This window comes from Phacochoerus africanus, chromosome 4, assembly GCF_016906955.1.
Source record: "Phacochoerus africanus isolate WHEZ1 chromosome 4, ROS_Pafr_v1, whole genome shotgun sequence".
NCBI classification, from domain to species: domain Eukaryota; kingdom Metazoa; phylum Chordata; class Mammalia; order Artiodactyla; family Suidae; genus Phacochoerus; species Phacochoerus africanus.
Genome location: NC_062547.1, coordinates 62,650,513 through 62,669,973, shown reverse-complemented (window position 1 = coordinate 62,669,973; position 19,461 = coordinate 62,650,513). Strand labels below are relative to the sequence as shown.

The 19,461-nt window shown below is 52.9% G+C and overlaps 1 protein-coding gene across 1 annotated transcript; it reads left to right on the top strand.

Annotated features, from left to right (window-relative positions):
• Window positions 1-284: 284 nt before the first annotated feature.
• Window positions 285-19,332, top strand: RAB8A (RAB8A, member RAS oncogene family). Its single transcript, XM_047776719.1, has 8 exons — window positions 285-451; window positions 5,114-5,174; window positions 6,953-7,013; window positions 10,847-10,924; window positions 12,400-12,489; window positions 12,990-13,055; window positions 14,547-14,597; window positions 18,602-19,332. Exons 1-8 carry the CDS (start codon window positions 328-330, stop codon window positions 18,692-18,694), a joined length of 624 nt encoding a protein of 207 aa, XP_047632675.1. The 5' UTR covers window positions 285-327; the 3' UTR covers window positions 18,695-19,332.
• Window positions 19,333-19,461: the final 129 nt, after the last annotated feature.

Here is a 19,461-nt window from a genome sequence, read left to right as displayed (position 1 = left end):
CAGAGGAAGAAGGCGGGGACACAGAAATGCCATGCCCCAGCCTTGTCCCCATTTGAAGCCCCTCGACTCCTCACCACTGGCCAATCGCAGTCCGCCCTGTCCTGAGCGCTGGCCAATGAGCGGCGCCCAAAGGCCGCTTCCGGCTCTGCGCCCTGCTCGCCCCTTCCCCACGTCTTCCTGAGACGGGCGGGGCGCGGGGGCGGGCGTCGGCCGCGGTGACGCGCGGCGGGCCAGGAGCCAATGGGGGGCGGGATCGGCGCTGATGGACTGGGCCAGGGGCCAGTGGCGAGGCGCTGGCCGCACTTCCCGTCGGGGAGAGAGTGTAATATGGCGAAGACCTACGATTACCTGTTCAAGCTGCTGCTGATCGGGGACTCGGGGGTGGGGAAGACCTGTGTCCTGTTCCGCTTCTCCGAGGACGCCTTCAACTCCACTTTCATCTCCACCATAGGTAGCGGGGCCGGGGGCGCGGAAGGCCCAGGCCGGGCTCTCACCCTGAGGGGCTGGGACTGAGGGAGCTGCTGAGCGGGATGGACCCGAGATCTGAGAGGGTCGAGAAGGCCGGAGCGGGAAGGAGCAGTAGCCTGCACCGCCCTTTGGGGGTTCCTGGGCCATGGGGCGGGGGTGAGGGTCAGGTACCCAATTTGCAGATGGGAATACTGAGGCCCCAATCCTCAGCCTACTTGTCAGGGAGTGTATGTCCTGGACAGAGTCTTGGCGCCCTGTCATCTTGTTTGTTCTTGCATCGGCCCTCGAAGCAGTCTTTGACTTATAAACGTAGAAATGGGGAGTTGTCCATGGGGAAAGGACAGTGACAGGTGACATCTAACTTTATTGAGCTTTTATTGTGTGTCAGGTGCTTTACGTGCATGATCACACTTCCTGGTCCTCTGTGTTAAGTGCTGTTATGAGTTCCTTTCACAGAAGAGGCATTTGAGGCTCAGGGAGACTGTACTTGCCCAAGGTCACACAGTCTACTGGTGGCAAGGATGGTATTTGTACCCAGGTGTGTTTGACCCCCCCAAACTCAAGGCTCAACCGTCCCAGAGAGATGTGAGCACTCACTCCCCAGGACAAGCATAGCTGATCCATGTCTAAGCCAGAACTCCAACCCAGACTTCTCCTGCTCTTTTATAATGGAATATTCAGGGGTCGAGCCCCCTCCCTGATCCTGTTTCCCCTAGAGATGAATTTCTTCTGGAAAGAATGATGAGAGGGAGTCCAGAGACTTTCCTTGCCCAGCTTTTCATCCCACTAGAGGGTAACAGAAATGGCAAGTGACAGCTGTCTGCCCTGGGACCTGTCATCCTGAGGAGATGCCAGATAAAAGCTTCAGCTTAGAAACCAAAATCAGCCACTGCCACAGACAGCCCCAACTTCCCTATCACTAGGGCCAGGACACCAGTTGTCACTTTGCAAAACAGCCTTGCCCACAGGGCCAGCCCACACTGTGGTTGAACAGAACTGACCTGTTGCTTCTCAGTTCTGACATCCACAAAAAGTGGGAGCTGACTTCTCACCAGAAAAAAGGCCATTGCCTGCATGAAAAGGTTTGACTGGGAAGTAACACCCTTCAGGCAGAGTGGCCTCTAAGCTCTGCAGCCTTGCTCTGGATGGGGAAGCAGAAGAATGGTCACCAAGCCCAGGGGTTAGAAAAAAACTAGGGAGTGGGCGTTGCTTTACCCCAGTGTATGTTATCTCCCTGAACCCCACAGTGAGCTGCTAATTCCATCCTTGCCAGCCTCCAAGAGCTGCACTTTGCAAGATACTTAGGTGCCAGATGTAAAGAGAATTGGACTAGAACTCATCATGCCTGTTTCCCAGCTGCTGTTCGTCCTTTAACAAGCACTTTGCCTCTCTGAGCCGTAGGACTAGTGTTCTTTGCCTTGGCCAGTACCCTGGATGGTTGAGGATCAGAACTGTATAATGATAAGGGGGTTGTCACCACTGCCAGAGGCCATCTAAAGGAAGCAGAATGTCTCTTATAATGACAGTATTCTTCTCCTGGGCACAGATGTTTCTGATTCCTCCCCTTCCCTAACTCCAAGGTCAAACTTTGGGGTAACCCTTCCATCCCCACCTATCAGGAAGTGATATCAACTCCTGGTAGACTGCAGCTCACCCTCAACCCAGACTTCAGTTTCCCAGAGTCAGAACCTTCCTAGTGAGATCAATTCAGAGGTTGAATTTTTTTGTTGAATTTTTTTTTTTTAAATTCTTGACCACAAAAGCAAGGCTAGCCCTTTAGGGCTCTGAGAAGGCCGGCCTCCATTTCCAGATGAGGATGTAATTTGGGCAAGGTCATCTAAGGAGGTGGATGTGACACATGAACCCAGAATCCCTCTCTCCTACCCTGATATTCTCATTATATTTGTAACCTTCCCGCAGGCCTCTGTCTTCTAGGAAATTTTAATTCCCTTTGACCTTGAAGTTATGGCCTCATAACTCTTGGGCCTCATAAAGTTTACACTTCCTAATTAAATTTGGTGTGTTAATAAACCCCAGGAGGAGGGTAGGACAGAGTGATGCTTTGGGCTCTGTTCATTGAACAGAGCTTTTGACTTTGTATGTCCCTATGCATCTGTCACAGGAGTGGGGGATGTTTTAGGAAGAGTTAACACTGCGCAGCTTAGTCCTGAAATACAACCTAATGCATAGAGGCTATTGTCTATCGGCACTGAGCGTACCTCTGAATTTTCTTTATAGATCAGAGATTAAGTGGCTCTTCATTTTGTGCCCAGGTTATGTTTTGCCAAAGACTGTTCTCAAGAGTTCCATCGATCATTTGTGGTGTGAACTTGGCCCGGTGGCTCCTAGAGTCAGCTCTCCCTAGCCTGGCTCAGCCCCCATCTCCTCCTCGGGGCCTTGTTCATTCATTCCTTCAGGGAGACAGATGATGTACTTGAAAGTGCTTAGTAAACGGTGCAGCACCACATAGATCCCATCGCTCTTTATTCTTGTATCCAACCATCTTTCCACAGTGCCCACTGCGTGCCAGGCACCCGCCTCAGTACAGGGGTTGCAGGAATGACTTGGATGAATCGGGGGAAGCAGAACTCTAACAGGGCCTGTAGTTAGGATGTGCCAGTCTGGGTGATCAGCTTCTAGCAAATACATACACAGCACCTGCCTGCTTAGTCACTGAAGATGCAACCATGACTAAGACCTGTGAGCCTCTACCCTCCTGGAGCTTAAGTTCTAGTGGGCAGAATTTAAATGCAGACTTAAATTCCCTGTGATCCCTAGGACAGCTTCTGAGGTGAACAGAGATGGAATTAGCATCCCCATCCTGGGTTCTAAGGGGTCAAGCCAGGACTTAGTCTCAAGGCTTCATAGGCGGAGATTTAGAACACCCCCCACCACCACCGCCCCCAGGGGCAAAGGCTGGATGTGGCTGTTCCGGCTGTTCCCCCTCCACACAGGTCATTCAAATTTTGCTTCTAGGTTCATGGAACACATAAACACATAGAGGGAGGAATAGGGCATGAAGAAGGAGAAGCAAGCAAAGAGAGAGAGAGGATGGTTAGAAAGGCTGCCCTGAGGAGGTGACTTGAACAGATACCTGAGAGAAGGAGAGGGGGGAGCCAAGTGGCGATGGAATGAAAGAAAATTTCAGGAGGGGAGAGAGCAAGGGTCAAAGGCCTAAGGCTGGAACATGCTTAGGCAGCGTGGCCAGAAAGGAGGGCAAGAGCCATAGATGCTGAGCAGTTGAGGCAGAACCTTGGAGCACTTGGGCAGCTGCTTTCCCTTTACTCTGGGGCCAGGGCAGTGCTGGGAAGCCACAGGAAGGTGTTTGGGGGAGCTTTTTAACCCTTTCATTGAGATACGACTTAACTCACCATTTAAAGCATACAAGTCTGTGGTGTCAAGTATGTTCACAGAGTTGGGCAACTATCACCACAGTCAATTCCAGAACATTTTCATTATGACAGATACCCCAAAGCCTTAGGTCCATCTCACCAGTCTCCTCATTACCCCACACTGCCTGGCAACCACTCATCTCCTTTCTGTCTGGATTCACCTGTCCTGGATATTTCCTATGAATAGATTTACATACTATGTGACTGTTTGTGTCAGGCTTCTCTTGTTCAACATTATATTTTCGAGGTTCATCTACCAAGGTTCATCTACCAGGCATGTGTCCGCACTTCATCCCTTTTTATGGCTGAGTAATAGTCCACTGTAGGGAAGGACTGCATTTTGTTTATCTACTCATCCCTTGGTGGACACTGGAAGGTTTGGAGCAGAGCTTAGCTTAGTGACATGGCTGAGTGTGTGTTTTAGAAGCCGGGGAGGGGGTTGAGGGGACAGCAGTGGCAGCCTGAAGAGCAGCCAAGGAGGCTAAAAGGTTGCCCTGGTTCTGGGGAAAGGGGACTCATGCCAGAGGGCAGGCGAGAGATAGGGTGGGGACAGGAAGGCTTCTTGGTAAGTGACCTTCCAGTAGGTCTGTTTTTTTGTTTTGTTTTGTTTATGGCCACACCCATGGCATATGGAAGTTTTTGGGCCAGGGATCAAACCACCTCCACAGCAACCCAAGCCACTGAAGTCAAGTTCTTAACACCCTGTGCCACAGTGGGAACTCCCAGCAGATCTTAAAGGAGAAGTTTGCCAGACTGACAGACAGGCGGGCAAGGGCGGGGCCACCCACAGAGATAGAACAGCACATGCAGATGTTAGAGGCCCACCTGCATCTCGAGGCACAGTGCCCCGTGTGTTTGGAAGCCCTGGTGCAGGTGGCGGGAAGGGCAGACCTCTGGCCTGAAAAGGGCTCTAGAACCCACTCCATGAGGCTGCATCCCAGGGAAGGGAGAACAAGGCTTTGGCACCTGAGCTACCTGAGTTTGTCCGCCAGGTCCGCTCTGCACCAGATTCAGTCCGGGCAGCTCCTGTCTGCCCTTTGAGCCTCAGCCTCTCCCTCTGTGAGAGGAGCAAGTTCACCAGGTGCCTCCAGATTGGTTTGAGGGATTCCAAGATCCCACGTGCCCAGTGCCAAAGAGGTGCTCCAGAAACCATGGCAGCTGCTAACCCGCACAGCTTGGCAGCACCCGCCCCAGACACATCTTGGGAAATGGGCTGGCAATGATGTGCCTTTTTTTTTTCCCTTTTCTTTCAGGAATTGACTTTAAAATTAGGACCATAGAGCTTGATGGCAAGAGAATTAAACTACAGATATGGTAAGAGTCATTGCCTCCTTCAGCCCCTCTCCCGGCGAGTGCTTTGAGTCAGAAGCCCCTGTTCCCCCCCTACCTGGCCCCCTTCCCTGTGATTGAAGCCTCCATCTCTTTGTGTGCAGCCTGGACACGTGGGCCTTTCTTCAGAATGGTGCTATGCTGGCTGCTGGGACTTAAGAGTCTGTGTCGGCCCCTTCTGAGGACATAGCTACCAGTTCCAGTTAACTCTGTATTCCAGTGTGGATTCAGCCTGGGTCTGGGCCTTAGAGTGGCCTTCTCCCATTAAACTTGGAGAGAGCCTTCCTGGTGGTGGTAAGGGCTACCAGGTAGCAAGATACCCCAGCCCAGCATTTCCTTCTGAGCCTGTCAGCTCGCTAAAGAGGGCTTGACATCACTTCCTCTTTTCTCTCCTGGGGAAGCCCAGGCCTCACTTCCTAACAGACCTGAAACCCCAGAACCAAAAATAAGCTGAGGCCAGGCCCGACAGTGAGACCCGTTTCCATTCTGCTCACCTGGGGCTGACTTCCCCTGTTACATAAAATCAGAATTTGTGAGTCTCTGTCATGGACACCAATGCCAGGCTCCAGCCCACTGCACTAGGAGGGCTGAGCACAGATAGTCGGATGCAGGAAGGTCCTGCCCTGCAGCCATTTCACTTGCAGGGAAGCACGAACCCTGAGCAAATGAAAGAAGTCACATTTGGAAGGATGTCTCGGTCCTTCTGGTCCAGGCAGGGGTGCCATGAGATGGGCTCTGAAGCCACCCAGCCTGCCTTGTGGGTCCCTTCAACTTCAGTGGCATTAACCTCTGGACCTGACTTTCAGAATAGAAACCTGGGTGTGGCCTAACCAATCCTCCCAGCTCGTAAGTTAACAAGCCGTCGAAGTTCCCCTATATCCAACACGCTGGCGCCCCAGCAGCCTCGCCATCCAAGTCCAAGGTGACACTGTTATCAGCAAGCAGAAATTTTGCTTTCCTTTCCTCCTGGTCTCCTGCTTCTGCTCTTAGCAATCACAGCGGGGTTAATGACTCTCTTAAAACACTTCTAGAACAGCCATAAAATAGCCGATCTTAAGCACTAACATCATCTGCTGTCGGTGTCAGGAAGTCAGCTTGGCCCCACAGAAGGTGTGTCTGTACAGTCCACGCATGCAGAGCCCTGCACAGGGGTTGCTGCAGGGTCACTTGAGGAGCCCTGGGCCCAAAGACCGAAGACACGGTCTTGCCCTGGATCGGCCACCAATCAGTTAAGTCACCTTTAAACCAAACACTGAATACCTCCCTGCCAGGAGCTGGGCTGGGCATGGGTGTGTCCAACCCAGGTGTCCCGCTGTATCGATGAGGAAGGACTTTCCCCCTGGCCTCAACCAAGGTGGCGAGCGTGGAAGTGCCTCCTGAGTCCCATCAAGCTCCTCCGGCTCAGCCCACCAGCAAGGGCTGTGTTCCCGTGCCACATGACCAGCCCCGTCCACACACGAGGCCCCAGATTGTCGCAAATAGTAACATCCAACTCTGGCTCTTCTGTGGCCCAGAAACTCTGGGGGAGGTTCCCCAGGAAGCCAAGGTGTAGAAAAGGAGTCATGGTTTTGCCACATCCCTGGACAGGAGACATCAGACACCCACCCAAGCCAGAGTTTCCTGCCCCACAGCAGGACAGTGAATCAGAAGGTGGCCCAGGGGAAAGCCACGTGCCCGTCCTAGGACAGTGCCCCTCCTTCTCACTGTGACAGTTGTTCTCATTCTGCACCACTAATATCCCTTCTTTTCCTTCTCATCTTCAGGGACACAGCTGGTCAGGAACGGTTTCGGACGATCACAACGGCCTACTACAGGGGCGCAATGGTATGGATTGATTGGGGGGAGGGGTTGTCCTTTTTTAAGTCAAAATGGAACAGTACTTGGAGAGTGAAATCTGGATGTTTCCGGGGAACCTGTGCTCTGGGCCCTTGGGGGTCCTTGGTTCCTGGTTAGTTTTGGGCAGAGGCGGCACCCCCGCCCCCTTGTCCACATGTCCCCTTCTGGCTCCAGAGGCAAGGCAGGGTTTAAGGAAACTTAATTCTCTGGGAATGAAGGATGACACAGGAAGCCGGTTCTTCCAGGTGAGGTCAGGGCAATAGAAGCCAGCATGCCCTAACACCTAGGAGCGCTCACATGGCCCGCGTCAGCCTTTATGGAATTTGCTACTAAAAACTTGAAGATTGTCCAGGAGCTGACTTGGCTCCAGGCTGTTGGCCGTTATATCTGTTGCCGGGGCCTGAGGTGGGGTGATGGTTAGGCACGCTCATTCGTCATCTCCCAGATATTTTTACTGAGCACCTCCTCCTGGCCAGGCCTGAGCGAGATACAGAGGGCAGCCTAGACCAGGCCAGGATCCTGTCCTCCAGGGCCCCAAGCAAGTCATGCGTCCGTGAGGGGTGTAGAGAGTGGGGTGCTCAGGGGCTGCGGGCAGTGGGAGGCAGGTCTCCAGGACCTGGCTCAGCCCCTGAGGCCACCATCAGAGCTCGGTCCCCTTACTCTGAAAGTGGAACCAAGAACAGACGTTATGTCCTGGGCAGCTGTAAGGATAGACGGCCAGGTCCCACAGCACCCCATCTTTTCCATGGTGCACCCCCTCAATCAGCGCATAGACCTGTTTCCTCCACTAGGTCATAAGCTCCAAGAGGGCTAGGCCACTTCTTGGTCCCTGCCGCATGCCTGGTGCCTGGGACCATGCTGAGTACGCAGTAGAAGCTCAAGAAATACTGGCAGAGAGCAGAAATGAATAGAGGCATTAAGTATTTAGAGCATCCCACGCAGTATCTGAGCATAATAGAAACTCAATCATGTGGGTTGCAACCTTAGTTCTCCTCATTAAAATTAATTTAATTTTCCCCTCACCTTGCTGTGCTCTGGTGGGGCGGGGGCCTTGGAGCCCTGGGGTCCTGGGGGAGCTTCTGCTCTGTGGCCCCAGGTGGGTCCTGTACCTCTCTGGGCAGAAATAGCATCCCCAGCCCCATTCACTGAGGCCTTCTCTGAAGCAAGGACTAGGACCAGGTCTTGAGTTCTTGCCTATAAACCCCTGAATGTGGGTCCCATAGTTATCCACATTTTCCAGATGAGGAGCCTGAGGTTCAGCACCATTGCAGGCCCTGTTTAAAGTCATGCAGAGGGTTAGACGGTTGGGCCAGTAGCCTCTCCAGCACCTACATCCCCAGTCAGCCTCTGAAAAGCCTGCCCTGAGCCATCTGTAAGACCCTTTCCAGCCCGAAGATGACTGTATCCTTCTAGAACTCAGCTAACCCATGTAGAAGCTGCTAGCCTGTGTGGGCTATTTGAATTTATATCAGTTCATGTAGAAGTCCAGCCCCTCGGTCACGCCAACTGCATTTCAGGTGTCCCAGAGCCATGTGTGGCCACTGGTGGCCATACAGGACATCATAGAGAACAACATGGTAGCCCATCATCATTTTTGTCCTTATGGCACTAGACCCTTGGGTCCCAAATTTGAGGAGCATTGGCTGTCTGCTGTCCTTTTGTGGGCTTACAAACAGGTATGAAGAGCTGTGCGCAAGCCAGGGCCAGGAAAATGGTCACTTGGAGCCCCGAGTGGAGCTTCAAGGAGGAGCTAAATAGGGTGATACTGTGGTTCCCAGGGATTTGTCTTCTTTCCCAATAGAAAATCTATCTACTCCCCACCAACCCCTCATAGGTAAAAATCTAAGGCCTTGGAATCTTGCACACATGGTGCCAGCCTAGTGGTGGTGGTGGAATCCTGGGCCATCAAAGGCCCCAGTCCCTGGATAAAGGGACAGAAAGACCTCACACACCAGTGGTATTTCTTGCCCCTGAAGCGGGGGCAGGAGAGCTGCTGGGCAGAGGCCCCAGTGATGCTTGACTCATAGGGTCCACCCACGAGCATCTGCTACTCATGGTGGCCTCAGCTGGGGCGTGGCACACATCACAGCCACTGAAACTCCCCCAAGTCTTCCCATCAGCAGCTCTATTCAGTCTCCCCACGAGACCACTGAATGAAGGTTCCCAGGTGACACCTCTGAGAGTTTGTGGCCATGGTTGTGGCAGGCTGTAAGACCACTGTCCTTATCCTCAAAGTCACAGTGGGGATTTGGAATTGCAGTGGCTCACTTGACCTGTCTGTGTGGTTTTGTCACACACCCTCACCCCTGCCGTTATCTGCCTAGCACACATGGCCCAAGTTCTTACTCTGCAAATTCAGGCGGGCTCAGAGACGTCTTGGCCAGCACCAGAGCTTGAGGATGGAGGGATGGGCCCTTGGAGCAGGGAGAGTGAGGGAATGGAATGAGCCAGGCCTGGATCACAGCTGGGACCACATGTGTCAGAATCCAGAGGCTGAGCCACACAAGAGCTTGTGAGAGTGTTGCAGGCTGACTCGCCATGCATGCCCTTCTTGATGTCCAGGGCAGCATGGAGACTGTTGAAGGATGGCTCTGAGCGTTGCTTGATCCTGATGAGGACCCAGGGAGGTTCCTTTTGGGAGCCGGTGTCATCAGTGCCTTTACAGCAGGGCTTGAACTATAAAGGTCACTTCTGTTTGCACCTCAGTTTCCCCTTGTATCAAGTGGGAATATTTGGGAGTTCCTGTTGTCACTTAGTCGATTAAAGGATCTGACTTTGTCTCTGTGAAGATGCAGGTTCAATCCCTGGCCTCACTCAGTGGGTTAAGGATCCACTGTTTGCTTTGGCTGTGGCATAGGCCGGCAGCTGCAGCTGTGATTCAGCCCCTAGCCCAGGAACTTCAATATGCTGCAGGTGTGTCTATAAAAAGAAAAAAAAAAAAATTGGGGATATTTGCCCTTCTTGGCGATAGCGAGATCATGGGCTCAAGCAGAGGCGGGTTCACACTATCTTAGGATCCATGGACTGTCCCCCAGGTGCTCACACATTATGGAACCACAGAGGCCTCAGTACTGCCTGCGCCAGTCCTTGAAACCAGCCCTGACTCTGGTGGGGTCACTGGAAGGCACATGGGCATTGAGGTCTCTCCCCCCCTGGGCTTAGACCCTAGTTGTGTCCTTTACTCTTGTGTGACTGGAAACGGGGACCTAACCCCCCCTACCCCCCCAGCCTCAGGTTCCCCATTCTTACAGTGGGGACAGTGGAACCATCCAACCCAAGCCTGTGAGGCTTCCAGGAGACCCGTGGCAGTGCCTGGCACATGGTAGGCACCAGACAAAGGGTGATGCTGGGACACCCAGAAGAAGTGGTGTTCACCAAGCCCAGGAGATGACTCAGGGCAGGGTGGGGGGCAAGTGAGGGTGTGGAGGAGGCTGAGCGAAGGGTCCACTTGAGGGGGAGCACCATGGGCATCAGCTTGTAGAAAAGGGGCTGCAAGACACAGCTGGGAGGTTGGCCACTGGGACCTCCCTGGATGCCAAGGCAGGTGGGCTGTACTTTTCTGCCAGCAGTAGGGGACCAGCAGGGCTCCTTTGTAAAGCACAGGTTGGTGGGGTCTGTTCTGTGGAGTGAAGGGTCACATCAGCAGAGGAGCAGGACTGGCGCCTGGGACACCAGAGAGAGGCTGGTGCTGCAGACCAGCAGGAGGAAGGAGCCCTGGGAGGGTGTCGTGTCCGGGTAGAGGCTGCCCCACCTTGTTGGGGCCCCCCTCCTCAGAGAGTTGGCGGCTTATCCAGAGCGTGTCTCTGTCTCCTGCTGCTCAGGGCATCATGCTGGTTTACGACATCACCAACGAGAAGTCCTTTGACAACATCCGGAACTGGATTCGAAACATTGAGGAGGTAAGGCTGGCAAACTTTGCCAGGTGTCCACTCCTCTGTCCTCACCCCCAAGCTCCCTGGTTTACACAGGAGCCACTGGGCATGGAGGCAGCTAGAGGTAACTCACCAGGAACAGAGTCAGGGGAACAGGAATCCACACAGTCTACCCTGGAAACCATGCTGGCCTGGCTTCATCACAGAGCAGCCCCAAGAGCCCATTTCCCCAGCTGGGCTGTTGCGTTTGAGTGACAACAAGGTCATGGAAGAAGGATATCTGAGCTCTTGGGCACCATGAGCATTTGGTGCTTTCTAGAGAAGGAAGTTTCTAGAATTAGCACAACCTTTGTATGGGGTGGGTGTGGTGAGAGCACGTGTCAAGGCTGGACTTTGAGCCACAGCAGAGCAGCTACCCATGTTCAGCTCCTGCTGTGGCTGCCTGTGGATGGAAACCTTGAACAATGGAGGGAAGAGAAGGTGGCCAGCCCTGTCTCCCCATCCCAAAGCCAGCATCGTCACCTTCCCGCTCTTCAGAGAGCTTGCCCTCACCCCCAGGCCTCCCTGGACAATTTGTCTGTGGCTTTTGATGACTCATTCAATGGGGCTTTGGGCCTGAGAACTTTACTACCTGCGAAGCCAAGGCAAGAGGTCACGTCACAGCCAGTATCTGAGCAGCTGCACTGGGCTGCCTCCACATGACCCATATCTGTTGGCAGGAGGCTGCACCCAGCCTGAGGAAGGGGACCTCACGCTGGTCCCTGGAAGCTCTTTGTTGCAGCCAGTTAGCGAGAGGGCCTTCTGGTTAGTAGGAAGTTAGGGAGCAGTGGAGTGCATTTCCCTGAGACCAGATCTGAGCTGTAGCAAGAAGGGCCTTTCTGATGGCCCAGTCCTTCAGGAAGTGAGGCCCACTGCATTGGGCTATGGGGGTGGGGGTTGGAGGAAAGAACTGTTCCAGGGGTGAGGGCAGAATTAAGGGAACACCAGGGGATGGCAAAGCACCCAGGGTTGGTGGTGGCCAAGGATGTGACACCCCCGCCTGCCCCCTCAAGAACCACCCATATTTGGAGCCTGGAGAGAATGAGCTGGAGCAGGGCAGAAGGTCACGGGACAGCAGCTGGGGCCTCCAGAAGAGTTTCCGAGGAGGGAGGAAGACGAGCAGGGGTCAATATCCCAGCCTCGCTTACTTCCCCTAGGCCAGGCCTTGCCAGGAGCCCAGGGAAAACCTGATTGACACAGCCCTGAGTACTGTAGCGAAGCTATCCTCAGCAGCCAGAAAACATGCGCTTGGTCAAAGTAGCAGCCAGAACCCTGGACTTGGCCCTGCTTTGGCTGTGTGACATGGCACAGGCCACTCAGCCTCTCTGAACTTCAGCTTGTCTTCTACACAGGATGTGCCTGGCAGTCCTGACCAGGCACTCTGATTTGGGGGGACGGGCTCCCAGTTGGTCCATAGTCCGGTCTGACCTCACCTCTCACCTCCCTTCTGCCCTCCTCCTCAGCATGCGTCTGCAGACGTCGAAAAGATGATACTTGGGAACAAGTGCGACGTGAATGACAAGAGACAAGTTTCCAAGGAACGGGGAGAAAAGGTGAGCACATGCTGCCAGGCACCTGGAGACAGAGGGATTTTAGGGTCTGGGGTTCCCTGCATGGAGGCAGCCCTATCCTGCCCCACAGAGCCCCTAATTGCCCATTGATGGGGAGGCCAGTCTTTGGGGGAGAGTCCCTCACAGTCTTTATGAGCATAAGATGACCCACCATTCTTTCCTGTCCAAGACCAAGGGAGTCCTGGGACACAGTACTTGGCTGGGTACGGGGACCAGTGGGAATCGGTTGCCCCAGTGGGGCACGGGCCATGGGAAGGGAAGGTGGAAAGCACATGCCCAGCTGGGCTTCAGGAAAAAGATAGGAAGCAGTGAGGGCTTTTGAGTGTGTTCTGCTCGCTCCTGCCCGGCATCTCCTGGGACCTGTCAAGGCCACAGTGGGCAGAGAACAGAGCCATGGTTTGAGCCAGGCCCCTTCAGGGTGCTGGGTGGGGGTCAGGGCACTGGGTGGCTGATGAGCACATGCGTGTCTCTATCCCTCACAGCTGGCCCTGGACTATGGAATCAAGTTCATGGAGACCAGCGCGAAGGCCAACATCAACGTGGAGAACGTGAGTCCTGGGCCCACAGCACTGGCCCTGCAGGCTAAGGGTTAGGCTGCGCCCTCCCGGGAGGCTCTGCTGCAAGGACTGTCTGAGGGGCACTTCTTAGGCAGCACCATGTGTCCAGCCCCTTGCCAGGCCCAGCCTGGGAGAGTCACCCCCATGTTCTGACAATCGCAGGTTCCGGCCCTGGCTAGGCACTCCGGGCTTCATCCCCCTGGCTCTTGGGCAGCCCTGGGGAACAGGCACAGTTTTGCAGATGGGAGACTGAGGCTCAGAGGGTCCCAGCTGGCTGATACCCAGGCCTGGCTCCGGGTTTGTGCTTTCAGTCACATCACTTGCAATGACAGGCCCTAGTCACAAGCCCATGCAGAGGAGGGGGCTGTGACCAAGCCTTAGCCCAGGCCTCCCCTCCTGTCCATGAGCCACACCAGCCCCTCAGCTAACCTGCCTTCTCCATTCTGCCACTCCCAGTATCTTTCCAAAATGGATCTTTTATACCACACCTGGCCTCAGTCCTCAATGAGAGACACAAAAGGTCCTCCCTAGCTGGCCTCAGCCAGTGTGTGCCACCCACTGCTCAGTCCTCACTCACCGCTCTCCATTCTTGGCTGCCTCTGCCGCATCCTCCTCCATACCTCTGCCACAGTCCCAAACCCCCCAACTCCCTTTACCATCAGGGCCCAGCCCATGTGGCCCTTCCCCAAGGAGGCCTCTGCCATCTGCCAGACCCTTAGACCCACCACCTTGGGTACCCCCAGGACCCCGAGCCACCTTCCACCCTAGAACTTTCCATGTCACATGGGTATTTGCTGAGACTTTGCCTCTTACCAAAGCAGGAGCCCCTTGACTGCAGATACTGAGGTCAGTTCATCTCTAAGGCCCAGGGTTGGTGCCAGCGTGGGATTTATGAGTATTGTCCAGAAGAGGGAAGGGAGGACAGTGGTCAGAAGACTGTGACAGAGGTGGCAGCCTAGGGTCAGGTCAGCTCAAGCCTTCATCCACCCTGGGAAGATGAACCTTTCACCCCACCCATCAGGCCTCTCAGGCCTTCCTACCTGGCCATGACCCAAATGAAGCTTGTTTGTCCACAGTGCCGCTTGGCTTTCTGTCCTGCCCCTGACTGTCAGAAGTGGGCAAAGCAGACAGCACAGGATTGGGGACAGAGCTCCATCAGTCAGTGAGCCTCTGGGTGCCTTGGGATAAGTCATTCAGCCCGTCTAAGCCTCAGTTTCACCTTTGACCAATCAAGAGTGATCCTACCTCCCAGGGTCATTGGCTCAGGGGAAGTGGCGGTCCAAGTGTGGGCCATTGGTACCCAGGGGTAGGGACAAGAGATGAAGCTGGACAGGTGAGCCCCAGGCTTTCGCCTCTGTCCTAACACTTTTCCCCCCACTGGCCCCACTGCTGAGCCACGCCCACTGTACAGAGATGGCCGGGAACCAGCAAGCCCCCATCTGTTTCCCACTCAGGGGTGCTAACTGTGTGCTTATTCCACAGGCCTTTTTCACTCTCGCCAGAGACATCAAAGCAAAAATGGATAAAAAATTGGTGAGTGTGTGTCCTTCCCAGTCCCCACACAGGTCCCTGTAGGCACTGGTCGGTGTCACCCTCAGTGATATGTGCATCCCTGGGCAGATCCTGCTTTTGAGGGCTCAGCTGTACCTTATAGGGCATCGCTAAGAAGGGGAACAAGACTTAGCAGGTGTGCTGGGGGCATCTGCCCTGGGATACTCATCTGCTTCATCTCCTCCGGGGCCCTGGAGCTGCTCAGAGCCAGGGACTGCTTGCTGAGCACACAAGCTAGCTGGGGACGCCAACCCTTTCCGTCCCTCTCGGGAGCCAGGCACACATGAAGAGAGAAAAGCCCCCTCCAGGCAGGCCCAGAGCCATAGTCGTTCCCAATACGAGGCTCCCAGCAAGGCTGGTACCTAATAGCCACTGGTTTCCTTCCCATCCTGACAGGTCTGGCAGGTCGATAGCCTTTTTTTCCCTTCCAGCCCCAGAGTCTACAGATTGACAACCTTCAGTGTGGGTCCCAGGCCTCTGAGGCCTCAAAGAGGTCCTGCCTGAATCCCTCCCTGTCCACCCTTTCATCATTTATGGCTTTTCTGTTTATCACGTGAGCAGTTTGATTGTCCCCAGCATTCAGCATATTAGTGCTTCCTTGGAGTCTGAACACTCGACTGTATTCTAGGCGTGTTTAGCACCTAAACACTGTCAGGAGTCTTGCTCCAGAGTCTCTGTTCCAGTGACCACTCTTTCCCCACCAAGTAATGCTCCCTGTTGTCTGATACAAGAGAGAAAAGCACTTTATTTGCATCTGGTCATTCCAGATGACGCATATAATACAAAATGCCATTCAGGTAGTTCACATCTGATTTAAAATGTTATTTTCCTGATTCTAAGATGCTGTGAGTTGAATTGTGAGACACATAATCAATTTAATAGCAGCACTTTGTCCATGTAAACCAACCATACTTTCACAAAAATTTTTCTTACAATTGTAACTTTCTTAGAATTCTTTTCTCTTCAGTATAATGGAAATGTTTTGATTCTTAATGATCCTTCTGACTCACTTTTTCCCACCAGAAATAACAGTGAGCATCACAGCAACACTTTGCCTGCACTTCTGATACCCACCTGTTGATTGCCTCTGGAGTGTACCATCTCCTTCCAAGGCATAAATTGTCAAGTCTGATGTGCAGCCATAATCCTTGCGATTTCTCTTTTTTTCTTCACTAAGTTACAAATCACCAACAGTTAAATTCTAACCATTTCCTGCCACATTTGTTGATGTTCAGAGTTGCAGCCCCATACCATTTCCTATTGTTCTTCCTTTTTTTTTTTAATGTAATTGATATAGGATATTGTGTAAGTTTGGGGTGTACAACATGTTGGCTTGGTATTTATGTATTCTGATAGGATTACCACCACAGTGTTAGCTCACACCCTTATCACATCATCATCATTTCTTCTTTGTGTTGATAACAGTTAAGATCTAGTCTCTTAGCCACTTTAACATTTATACAGGCACACCTTGGAGGTATTGTGGGTTCAGTTCCAGACCACCACAGAAAGGTGACTATCCCAATAAGGCAAGTCACATGAATTTTTTTTTGGTTTCTCAGTGCATATAAAAGTTATGTTTATACTATACTGTAATCTCTTGAGCATGCAATAGCATGAAGTCTAAAAAACCAGTGTATATGCCTTAAGTAAAAATACTTTAGGAATTCCCATGGTGGCACCGTGGGTTAAGAATCCAACTGCAGTGGCTCGGGTCACTGCAGAGGTGCAGGTTCGATCCCTGGCCCAGGAACTTCATATGCCACAAGTATGGCCATAAAAAATTTAAAAATTAAGAATAAATACTTTATTGCTAAAAAATGCTCACCATCATCTGAGCCTTCAGCAAGTTGTAATCTTTTTGCAATAGTAACATCAAAGATCACAGATCACCATAATGTAATGAAAGTTTGAAATATGCGAATTACTAAAATGTGACACAAAGTGAGCAGATGCTGTTGGAAAGATAGACTTGCTCAACACAGGATTGCCTCAGACTTTCAATTTGTTTAAAAAAAAAAACAACACGTCTGTGAAGCACCATAAGTTGAGGTATTGCTTTAGTACAGTATCGTTGGCTGTGGTCACTCTGCAGTGCATTAGATCTCCAGGACTTAAGTTTCTACTAATTGCAAGTTTGTGTCTGTCTGTCACATCACCCATGTGGCTGGCGCTCGCCGACCCTCCCAGGCTCTGTCTTCTCTCTAAGAGCATCCCAGAATCCAGGCCCTCTGAGACCTTGGGTGCACCCCCTGAGAGCAAACTCCATACCCCATACTGGGCCACCTGGGCCTTGTACTCTGGCTGTCACCTCCCACTCCACTTGTCACCCTGACACTTCCCTGTCATCCCGTGTGCTCCAGCCACACTGGCCCTTTCTTGTCCTTGAGCACCACATGTACATGCAGACTTGTCTTTCCCCTCCACCAGGGCTGCTCACCACCTGCATTAGGAGCTGCCTTAACAGATTCCCATAGCAAACTTAGCAGTTTAAACAATACACATTTATTATCTTAATGTCGGAAGTCTGAAACAGGGCTCAACAGGCTGAGATCAAGGTGTTAGGAGGGCTGAGTTATTTGCTGGCGCCCCAGGGCAGTACCCATTTCCTTGCCTTGTCCAGCTTCTAGAGGCCACTGCCTCCCTCCCCTTCTGACCGCCATCTTCCAAGACAGCCACTCAGTGTCTCTCTGACCCTGCTACCATCCTCACCTCTCTTCCTCAGCCCACCTGTGTGATCTGCGATGCTCTCCCCCTCTCACCTTAAGCACATCTACAAAGTCCCTCCTGCCACATCAGGTTCTAGGGCTGGAGGCGGACGTCTTTGAGGGCAGTTATTCTGCTGACTACAGCCCCTGGACCATCCCCAGCCTCACTCCCTCACTTCACGAGGTCTCTATTCAGAGATCACCATCAAAACACCCTTCCACCACTTGTCCTGCCTCTTGCGTGTCACTACTCATCACATGGGGAATCACAGCTTATTTGTTTCCCCGTGTAATCTCTGTCCCCCTATACTGTATGAGCACCCCAAGGCAAGGGAGCTTGTCCGCCTCTGCATGCCAAGTGCCCAAGCAGCACCTAGCACCTTATAGGCATTCAGTAGTTACTGTTGAATAAATTCGGGTTTTACCCAAGAGCTGAAAGAGGAGAAGGAATTAGTCAAAGAAAGGGCCGAATCTTTCCAAACATGGTGACGGGAGATTTCAGTTCCCAGGGTCGGCAGAGGCCAGATCAGAGGCTTAAAATGCCAGATGACAGCACTGATGGGTTTTCACCAGGGCTTGAGTTTAGAGCTTATCTTACCTGCAGCAAGGTGGAGGGTGAACTGAGGGGAGAGGTGGGAGCCAGAGCCTCGACACAGGGACAGGGAGACCAGCTAGTGTGAGTAGCATTGGGACCTTGGACTCAGCCTTTTCAAATCCCAAGAGATAGAGCCTTTCTGCTGCCCCTCAGCTGCCTCACTATTCAGTGCTCAGCACCAAGGGTAGATGGATGGAAAGGAGGGAGGGGGTGGGTGAATGGAAGGAGGGAAATAGGGAAAGAGGAGGGGGGTGAGAATGGGTCAATTGGTGGTTGGAAAGATGTTGAAAGGGAGAATGGAAAGGGGTGAATACGTGAATGGAAGGAATGAAGGGAAGGAGTGATGGGTGGGTAGTAGATGAAAAGCAGATCTGTGGGTTTGTGAAAGATGAATTGTCAGTTGGAAGGGACGGATGGATGGATGATGGAAGGGGGGGTGGTTCATTGGAAGGGGATGGATAGATGATGGTTGGGAGAGGGTTGGTTGGTTGAATGGAAGGCGATGGATGGATAGAAGGAAGGAAGGAGAGAGAAAAGTGGGTGGTTCGTTGCAGGGTAACAGATGGATACATAAGCTGGCGGATAGATGGTTGGTTAGTTCATTAGTTGACTGGTGGACTGGTTAAAAGACGCAGTGCTCATGTTGCTCAGCCATAACCTCAGAACACCTTTTGTGATTTCAGGAAGGCAACAGCCCCCAGGGGAGCAACCAGGGAGTCAAAATCACACCGGACCAGCAGAAGAGGAGCAGCTTTTTCCGATGTGTTCTTCTGTGAGGAATGCCGCCTTACTCTGAGCCTCGCTCAGCTGAGCTGACTGTGCCTGTCCTGAGTGAGCCCCTCACTCAGCCGGGGCCCTCCCACCACCACCAACCCCCCGCCGTGCCGCGGCCACCAGGCCCACGGTCACCGGGCCCACGGCCACCAGAACACAATCGAGAAATTGTTTATTTTAGTAACTGATCTTTGTCAACTCCGGAGATGGAGCGAGTTAAGAATCTGCTATTTCTCCTGCGATGTCCACTGAATGGGTCCACGCATCGTGTAACTAGAGAGAGAGATGGAGTTGAGGCGTGGCCACCAGTAGCAGCCAGCTTGGCAGGCCTCTGCCTCTGAGCCTCGACACAGCTAGAGCCCCAGCAGGAAGCCCGTCCATGTCCTCCGCGGCAGAAGTGAGGCCCCCAAAAGCCAACGACAGCTCCAAGAGCGCCAGGCTCTGCACCCTGAGCGAGGCGACTCACATCAGGCCCGGGAAGCATCTGCCCAACATGTCTGACGCCCACTTTCACCTCTTCTCTCAGTTTTTGGACAAGTGACAGAAACTGTTATACATCCCACTGTCCCCCTCCACCCCCATCTCATTTTAACTGTCAAACCAAAGGGAAGCACAAATTAAGGAAATCCTGAGGAAAGAAGCATGGAGTGGCCTTTCCTGTTTACAGCCAGGTTTGGTCCCATGGTCCAGCTGGGCCTTGGGCACAGCCAGCAGGTCTCTCTTAGGTCCCCACCTGAGCACTGAGGGGTCACCATGTATGCCACAGGTG